The 9781-nt window shown below is 46.5% G+C and overlaps 1 protein-coding gene across 1 annotated transcript; it reads right to left on the bottom strand.

Moving 5' to 3' along the window:
* Nucleotides 1-649: 649 nt before the first annotated feature.
* Nucleotides 650-6435, bottom strand: LOC104547965 (tektin-4-like). Its single transcript, XM_010193856.1, has 2 exons — nt 5902-6435; nt 650-724 (listed from the first exon to the last, which is right to left on the bottom strand). The coding sequence occupies exons 1-2, from the start codon at nt 6433-6435 to the stop codon at nt 650-652; spliced, it is 609 nt and encodes a 202-aa protein (XP_010192158.1).
* Between the last annotated feature and the right edge of the window lie 3346 nt (nt 6436-9781).

Here is a 9781-nt window from a genome sequence, read left to right as displayed (position 1 = left end):
TGCATTTTATCTGGTAGAAGAGCTCAAATTGGAGCAGATTTTTAAAACCTTAAAAAATAAAATATCAAGGCTTCCAGCAGTCAAATCCTTCATAATGATGCACCTTAGGATTTGGGTAACATCTTTCCAAAGGGCTTGTTCTAAATTAAAAGCAAATATTCCTTTTGAAATGCAATGAGCATCCATAGTGATACTGAAAGTAGAGTGAAGTTTCATATTTTAAGTTAAACTGGAGGCAAAAAACTCATCTTGAAAAGGACCTTTGATCAGATAAATAATTATAAAATTATCACATTTTAAATATATCACAAGGTCGAGCAAAGTAGAGCGATATCCAGATAATACTTTTATTTCACTGTAGTGTTGGAAAATTAGAGAACACAATACACACACTGGAAACCAGGAGTGAAAATCTAAAGCATGGCTTTGGGGCATGGCTCTTCTCTTACCTTACCCTGCTTGAAAATCCTCCAGTTTCACCCCTCAGTATCTCTTTCAAGGTTTAAATGGATTTGACATGGCTCATAAGGCTGGCATGGGTAAGACCTTTATCCATTGAGCACTGTACCCCTATATGCCAGGAATTATTTGGCTATATAGATATAATTCAGCTATAGAAATTAGCTCCTAAGGCATTGTGAAAAACATCTTACCGCATCTGGTTAATGGCTTGCATCAAAGTTCTTTTCAAAAGCTCCTGGACATTTCTGAGAAGTTCAGCTTCCTAAGTAAAAACATTGAGACTTCTGTGATATCCAGAGCAGCACACGCTACCCTGCAGAGCAATTTGATTTCAATGGCTGTGGATAAATACTTAAATCTTCTGCTCATTACCCACTCTTACCCTGTTATCGCAAGACACGATTTTCTGAGCAGTTAGCAGCTACTGAGGTGACTCAGCTGTGAGTCGAAGGCAGCAGCAACACTTTGAATGCTTCTAAAGCCTGGGGATTCGTTATCTTCATATTGCATGTGTATTCTGTGAGAAAGTCTACATTCCACCAGATTAAACAGAATAGCTGAGTTACCTGCATCGCCTTGAAGTAGGGAAAACAAGCAACAGCATCAAGCTCAGCAGGAGATCAGTCACTGCCTTGCACGAACACAAGGGGCTGCAGTAAAACTGAGCAGGACACTGCCCTGCAAGAACAAACTCAGGTTGCAGAGGCTGCTGCCTTGCACATGGGATGCAGTAGATCAGCTTCTCTGCAAGTCACTGCCTTCCAGAACCTGCTGAGCCCTTGGAGATGCCTTCAGAGCCCTTGGAGATGCCTTCAGAGCCTCCAGAGATACCTTCAGAGCCCTTGCAGAGGCCTTCAGCGCCCGCTGCCTTGCTCTGCAGGAAGCATTTTATCTGTATGCAAGGGAGAGGCTGCCCAACAGATCCCTGCAGAGCCCCAAAAGCACAGTTTGTCTGACATGTGGTGATCTGGGTTTTAACCGTGGCAGAATGGATGACCTTTATTTAGTCTGTGCACAGACTTGCATTGGCAATTCAGTCTGCATTAAGAGAGTAAAAGCATGTGAAAGCGTTTTAGTAGCTAGTAGCATCTCTGGTTCAGAGGACAACGGTAACTTGAATTTGCATTTCTTCAGTTCATGATAGGACTTGGTGGATGAAACGTCTCTTTTTTCTCCTTATTTTTCCCATTTATGTCTTTGTGTACTGTCTATTAAAATGAAATACTGTCAAATCCGCAGTGATCTTGGCTCGGTTTCAGCTGTCTTCTCCACAGTTAATACTAATAATAAACGTCTGTATTATAAATGGTTGTCAATTAACAGGGAGAGAACATTTTACAGTTTAGCGTGCCATTTATTTTATTACAGTATTTAATGTTTATGATGCAAAAGTTGGATTTTCCTCAAATCTGGTGATAAAACCATCCCAGTTCATGACTTAGTAAGTGCCTAATTAATGGTGCAAAGAAAACATCTCAGAGCAGATGTTTGCGCCTTGCATGAATTGACAAATTCAGGGGTTTTTTGCAGCCTGTCTTTTCACATCAGTGAGTTGCAGATGTCAGCAACGTCTAAATACAGCACCCAGGGCCAGAGCAGTACGAAAGCGAGGAGGAACTGATAGGACCCAGGGAGGGAGGCCGTGCAGTCGCCCAGGATTACAAATCCATCATCCATCCATCAGGAACAGCACGACGCCAGATGTTCTGCACATCAGCACGGCAAAGAAAAGCAAAGCAGCTTACAGATCTCACTGGGTTTAGACTCCCAAACAGCACAGAACATTCATTACAGTCTTCCAGATCTCAGCTCTGGCCTTTTTCCTGCTGGTGTCCAGGAGTAATTCCAAAATCCACCATCTGCAGATGTTGAAAACCAGCCCTGCGCTCTTAACCGAGCTGTCTCAGTACAGGACTGTCCTGTTGTGCACCGGTTCACGTGGGAAAGCTACAGATCACGGTGTTTGCAAATGGTATTCTGTTATTGTTCTTGCCCCGTTCCTGTAGTCAGCATAAATACATACATATGTACCCTTTCTCCACTTTTTTAAACTTTAATTTTACACAGTTGACAGGATCTTGGCTAACGCCTTTGTCTTCAGCATCAGGGGATAGCTGGGGCTGACTTCATTGTTGCAGCAAACACACAACAAATCAACACTATGAGTCTTGGGTGAAAAAAATGGCATAAAAGTAAGTACATCCACTTATTCCACAGTCATATCTGGCACTCAGCTAATGAGTCTGGACCCCGGACATGTGGAAATAACCTTGAAATGCAGTATATATGCAGCTGAAACATGATTTATTGACAGTACACCACCACGTGGCAAGTCCTTTGCTGGGGCTTACGTTTTCAGTATTAAATGCGTGCACATAAACATACTGAAATGTCATTAAACTGATGGGATTCAGGGGAGATGTCAAATGGGTTATGAAAGTCAAAACCCTTGTACAAAACCGATGCATGTACTGCTTCTTCTGAATTCAGCTATTCCAATGCAGCAGCACAAAGAAAGAAAATTATTCTATTTGAGAGATTTTATCTTCTTTTCAGTCATCAAAGATCCTTCTTTATTGGAAAAACAATTGTGTCCTTCAGCTTCTTTTTCTTAGCCAGAACTGCATGAAGATGAATATGCTGTTAAGTGGAGTCAATGAACTTCTGAGTAACAGCTGATTTTACTACGCATGTGAGGAGCTTTCACTTAAATACCCTCATCCCTCATTCCAGAAGTGGCTATTTAGTGATGGCTCATATCACAATAAGTGATCTAAACACTGCATATACTCCATGCTGCAAAGCAAATAACACAGATGCGTTGGAACCAAAACTTCCTAAAATAGATGGTGAACCAAAAAAAATAGGAAAACCCCAAATATCATCTGGATGTATAAAACCTTCATCAGGGATACTTCTGTTTTCTTTGTGTGCCATCTGAAGCAACTCCTACTGAAGAGATAATAAAAGTGCAATTACACGCAGAGATTCAAAACTGCTTGTGTGTGAGTATTTGATGTTGTCTCTTTAAATGTCATCTGCCAAGGGCTCTGCGGCGCGGTGGTTATCTCAGCAGGATGCTCTGGGAACTGGGAAACGTTCTTCATTGCTGCAGAAAGCTGAAAGGAGGAACAAAACCTATGTCCTGTGAAAAGCTTTTCCATGACTTTGTGAAAGGGAGTCCCTCGTCCAGACACGCTCGTCCCCCAGTTGCAGATTCCCCCATGCTCCTGTCCATGGGACACGGCAGGAACATGACAAAGATACCAGAGAATGGAGCACCACAAGCCTGGGCTGCTTCAAGGGTAGCAAGAATTTCAAAGGAAGGAAAATGCCCTAGAATATCACTTAATGGTGTAATTGAAACTGCAAGGAAAAGAATGTCTGTCCCCTCACGTAGCAGAGTTATGGAAACTTCTTTTTCCAAGTTTTTGCATGGGAAGAGAATAAATTACTCCTGATGTTCTTACATTAAAAGTTAAGATTAGAAAGTGACTGGACAAGCAAGAAACATTCAGAAAAATTATATAAGTGCTTTAGTGATTAAACTTGCATAACTCCTGCAAATAAAATGTTGTAGCACAGAGTTACCAGTGAACTGGGCCATTAACTTCGAAATCTGCGCAGTGAACAGTCTGAATTCACGGCAGAGCAGCTCTGAGTGTCTAGAATTATTAGCCAGTTTTGGAGAGAGTAAGAAGTACAAATTACCATCTGATTTCTTGCCGTGAAAGAGGTATAGAGCATAGCTGCAGCTTAAAGAGCTGGCAAAGCCACACAACGCACATTTTTCCATCTATTGCAAACCTTCATGCCACAAAACCTATTCCTCTGTGAAAGTGGGAAGGATTTCCTCAGATATTATGTGCTCCTCTTCCTTCTGCACTGCAAAGGTCATTGGCATGGCAACAAAATCTTCATTTCTCAGGAGTCCATCTGCTGCTGGTACACACGCCTCGTCTGAACTCACATCATGCTTTTTTGATGCCATCCCACTTGGCTGTTGACGGGCGGTCGTCGCAAGGAGACAACCGCAATTTCAGGTGAAGAATTCGCAGCAGCAGCAGCAGCAGCAGCAGCAGATGGACTTCTGAGCAATGAACAATTCTCTGACATCAGGAGGAAAGAAAATACAGGGGAGAAATCTGACAGAAAATGACTTCTTTTGGTGTAAGTCTTACATTTCACAGACCTCTCTGAAACATCAGCAGCTGATGAAAAGAATTTCTTTTCTGTAATGTGAATCCTGTAACGATTCACGCACTGAAATACCCCATACACCAACGCTCACACGTTCAATCTTTGACTGGAACAACCTCTGAAATATTGATTGCAATTCAGCAATTGTACACAATTCCTGTTAAAGGTATTGCCAAAAACTGTCACGCCATCAACTGTGTAAGTCTCTTCAGTATTTTTCTAACAACAAATATTAATCACCTGGTTTAATCTGTAACTCATCACGAATCAACTTTCACAAGGCAAGTGAAATATATTGGAGGCTGCAGGCAAATAATCATTAATTTCTTGGTGAGACACTAGAACAGGCATCATCCCAGAATGAAAAATGACCCAGAATCTGTTCTCTGTAACATGTGCAGCCAAAAGAATTACACCAGCTTTGAAGGCAACCTACACGCAGTGTTGGATCTCAGTGACAGCTAACAGAGTGTCAGCTGGAGCAGAGTCCTCTATGGGAAGGATCGAGCCAATTTTGGGAGAGTCTCCTGTTTGTTGAAGTCCCACTGTCACAAACACCATCTGGCTGTAACCCCCCGCGTGCCTGGAGCTGTCATCTCAGGCAGGTGTCACACGATGACATTGTACGGTTCAGCAAGAGCCACGCTGCAGTCCTGCAGGATATTTAAAACGGAGGCTTGTGTTGAGACACTGCAGTTCAGTGCTGGAGCACCAGCTCATCATGAACCTTGTCAAGACTACAGCATCAGACTCAGCAGTCAAAGGTAATGGCAGAGACTGCCAGACTTGGGCAGCTTGGGCATGGAAACGAGCAAGGAGCATTTCACTGGTCCTGAATCGTCTGCTCATGGGGTACTGCATTTTTAAAGTGTAACCTGCAGAGATGAGGGGACTTTAATCCAAGCAGGGGCTAGAAAAGGTTTAATGCTCTGGAAATCAAATGTTTGTTTTGATTTTGTTCAGAACTGGTTTGAGAGAGGGGATCTGGTCTCCTCTAGTCATACTTGTGTGATTTTAAATCCTTTTAAACAGAGGGAGGATTTTAAGTAAGCCTTCCTAAACTTTTGAGCGACAGACAGAGTCCAGGCTGCCAGGAAGGGGCACTAGGCCTCTGTGCACTGCCAGGACATACCTTCATGAGCTGCAGCCATCGCCCACTGACCAAGCTGTCCACCATTTCAGAGACCAGCACTAACAGAGGGCTGCCAACAACCCTTCACACCCTAATGCCCTGCTCACCTTCAGCAGCTCTTTCTCCACCTCATCCCTGACCAGGTCCAGGGATTGCCTCCTCTCTCGACACAGCAGGTTATCGGTGGTGATGGCATAGGACAACTGGGTGGTATCGAGCGCCCTTTCCAGCCGCAGCTTCTGATCTTCCAATAGTCTGGTCTCAGCATCGAGGTCCTCAGTCTCCTTCTGGAGCTTGGACTTCCAGAAGTGGATGTCCTTCAGGTGCAGGCCCAGGGCAGCCGTGGACTCCTGCTGGGCACGCTGGGCAGCGGCAGCAGCATTCTGGACCAGCTCCTTAGCCTCGGCCTGGCCACGCTCGGCCAGCTCGCAGCCAGCAAAGGCCCTGTGGTACAGATCATGGTTGCTCTGGTGCCACTCGGCGGGCAGGTACCTGGCGGTGCGGAAGCCAGCTGTGGCTAGAGCGCCGGAGGAGTCGGGCCCCGTGTTCACCGCCACCTCGTACACCTTCATGGGCAGGTCGGAGGTGGGGATCGTCTGCCGCGCCGGCTCCTTGGTCAGTAGCGGCTCGGCCTTCGCCATGGCGCCGGGGCGTCCCTCAGGCCAAGCCCCGGCTCCCCGTTAGACCGCGCCGAGTCCTCCCGCCGCCGGGGCAACGGCAGCAGCCAATGAGGAGGCGGGTCCCCCCACGCGGAGGGAAACCCGAGGCGGGAACGGGTGAACGGCCCGCCCCTCGCTGCCGCTCACTGACAGCCACCAATCAGAGCGCGGAACCGCCCCGAGGACGCATTGGATAGGAGCACGCGTCTGCCAAGCACCCGCCTCCAGGCTGCTTGTTGCTGTGGGGACGGGGACAGCCAGTGAGGAAGGCGCAGGGCTGGCGGAGGGGCGCTGCCGGTGTCATGGCGGCGGGGGGGGGGCCCTTGGGCGGGGGGGATTTCCCCCCCCGCCGGTGTGATGGGTGCGGTGGGAGGCCCCTTGGGCGGGGAGGATTTCCCCACATAGGCCTTGGTGCACGCTGTAACGGTTATGGTTCGCATGTGCGTGTGCTGAGAACGAACAGAGCCTGAAGTCTCGACATGGCGTTCAGGCTGCCGTTTGTGCTGAGGAACTTCTCTTTTCCAACAGCCCCGTGGGTACAATCGCGCTTTTTCCCGATTGTTCTGGAAACACAAGAGGATCCGGACACGGCCTCAGGCCGATTCCTGCCCAGCAATTGGGAGAGGTCGGGGGAGGCGCTCTGTGCCCCTCGGTGCTGGCCCCAAGGCCCAGCGAGTTCCTGGGGCAGTGGGCAAGGCTCTGGGGAGGCCCCAAGGGCCCTGTGTGGGGCCTGCGGCACCCCCTGGTTTTAAGCCATTCCACTTCAAACATTTTTGCACCTCACTCCTTTTTTATACCACACGTTCATTCATGAGACAATTTGTGTGACTCTGGGCTTCTCATGGAGCTGTGAAATCCAGCGGCTGCAGCATCCCCTGCTCCATTTTAACTTGGAGAAATACAGAGAGCTTGTGCTTGAATTAGAGTAAATTTTGGGGTTGCCGTCACTGTGCAACAAGGAAAGGAATTGAAAGGCAAGGCTGCGAGGCAGAGGCGTCTCTTCAGAGCCCTTGGAGGAAGGAAGGAAGGTGCTGGAAAGCACGGTGACAATAGAGGGCACTGTCGTCCTTGCGCTGCGGCAGAGCCTCTGCCTTCAATGTCATTTTGATTTAGAAAATACAAAGGAAGAAAGGGCCATGTGCACTGCAGCCCGGCCTGTGTCATCCAGGCTAATCGGCTCCTTGGGTGTTGAGGAGAGCGGTGCCTGAGCTGCAGAAGACGCTTTGCTTTATGGCAGTTTGCTCTAAACCCACAGAACATCGCTTTTCCTACGGGGTCTTGCACTCTTTAGCGGGATCAAGTGGTTGTCCCTAGTAAAAAGCCTGCATTTGAAAGATGCATCTTGCATTGGCTGCAAGCTGCTCCCGCCAGCCCTGTGCCGCTGCCAGGTGCTCAGCAAAGGCTCCCTTCCACAGAGACAATGTTGAAAAAGGAGATTCAGTCCCAGCAGAGATGAGAAAACCTTCACCCTCGCTTTTGCAAATACTGTAATTGGCCCTGCAATCAAACAGCAGCAGTGGATGATACCTTTGCACTGCTGCAGTCACTGAATGACAACCTTTGCTTTCCTTTTGCACTTCATTTCTGCTTCGCTCCTTTTTCATCCATCTTTCCTCGAACTGTAACTGTCCTGTCTGTTCCTTTCCTTACGTTACTCTCCAGCCTGTACCTTTCTTTCTCTTCCCTCTGCTCGTGGCCTTTTCTGCATGGTGATCTATGCAAATTTGCATTTTAAATTTTAAACAAACTACAACGTGGATAAGTGGTCTGTGTGGTAGGCTCTTCCCTCTGCTCGTGGCCTTTTCTGCATGGTGATCTATGCAAATTTGCATTTTTAGAAGTACAATAAGTCTGCAAGAAAAGCCCTGCTGAGCTATTCAGAGTAAAAGTCCTTGGAAAGTATGGAAAATACATTTTTTTTTTTAAATAAAGGCAGCAACAATGTCTATTTAGTAGCATTTTTCTCTGAAGGTTTCAAAAGGCCTTTTATTAGTGACGTCTTATCACAGCCTTTCCAGTGTCACCCACGCAGTTTGGAAGGTGGGTCAGTTAGGGCCATGCTGGGATGTGGCTGACATTGCAAACTTAGCAGCTGAGTCGCAGGCCCTAAATGTGACTTGTAATTTATAATCTTCTCCAGCACAGAAACACTGCACAAAAAATACGTATAGTCTTCCTGATCCAGTGCAAGGATTACTTTATTGGACAGTTTTAGGGTTGCTGCCCCAACTGGTCAGGGTTTCCAAGGACCAAACAGATTTTGGAGAGTATTTTCATCAGGCTGTGGTGGGTTTTTTTGTGGTGGTGGTTGTTTTTTCATCAGCCTAAGCCTGCTTTCAAGCGTTCACAGATGCATCATGTCCTAACAAGCGGTATATCACCTTGTGGCAAGAAATAAAAGCAAAACCTGTTGGCACTTGGAAGATTCAGGAGTTCCCTTCATTATCCAGGGCAGACCCAAGGACCCTGTGTTTCAAAGCTGCTCTGACAGCCAAGTGATTTAATGTGCCACTGTAAGATATAAATTATTTACAGCTATTCAAGATGTTCCCAGAGCACAAGGAGACAAAACATACTGGAAGAAAAGAACAGAAATGTTTTGCAGCTCGGATCTTTTGACATGCAATAAAGATTTCTCGTGGCTAGAATCATGTTTACGGGAAACTGGTTCCCCTTCCCACAGCAAATGCTCCAGTTCAGATCAGGTGCCCTGTGAGCTTTTTGAGCTGCTGCTGCTTCTTCATTTTCCCTGCTTGCTTTGGTTTGATATTTTTCAATTAGCCTGAGTGGCCACCTGAATCCTGTCTTTGTATGTGCACCTAATTCCTTCCACACCGCAAACTGGAGCTCGGTGGAGTAGGAAAGGTCTTGTGCATGGAGAAGGGAAAGGTTTCCTCTCACACTGACTGGGACAGTCACGTTTTGCCCACACCACAGAAGTATTGGAAACACTTGCTCCAAAGAAAGTCTGTGTCCTTTAATGTGCTCCTCTTCCTTGTAAAGGCAATTAAAAGCTTGAAAATGTGACCCACTTCTATCCAAAAATCCCTCCAAGCAAAGGCCAACACATGATTCAGTATTCTGAAAATCAGCTTTTCAAGCTATGTTGATGCTTTGGGGGCTGCCCGTGGGGACCTGCTGAAGGGAGGAACCCGGTTTACTTTGTTGTTCTAAGCCTAACAAAATCTCAGCAGCTATATCATGGCCACTTTCTTGGCATTAATAGGCATAATTGCTAATTAAATGCTGTCCCATCAGCAGAGAAATCAGAAACAAGACCAACAAAACCACCTGCCATATATTTTTTTGGAAAAAAGAGCTTTGTTTT

This window comes from Mesitornis unicolor, unplaced genomic scaffold (assembly GCF_000695765.1).
Source record: "Mesitornis unicolor isolate BGI_N332 unplaced genomic scaffold, ASM69576v1 scaffold11171, whole genome shotgun sequence".
NCBI classification, from domain to species: Eukaryota; Metazoa; Chordata; class Aves; order Mesitornithiformes; family Mesitornithidae; genus Mesitornis; species Mesitornis unicolor.
Note: the sequence above shows the minus strand (reverse complement) of the source record. Positions and strands in the feature narration are given on the sequence as shown.

Bases quoted from the DNA above. Each gene is read 5' to 3' on its own strand.
- LOC104547965 (XM_010193856.1), bottom strand. From the start codon at position 6,435: ATGGCGAAGGCCGAGCCGCTACTGACCAAGGAGCCGGCGCGGCAGACG. The intron at 725-5,901 runs GTGAGCAGGGCA...GTTTTTACTTAG, and splicing joins TGGAGAAAGAGCTGCTGAAG to GAAGCTGAACTTCTCAGAAA.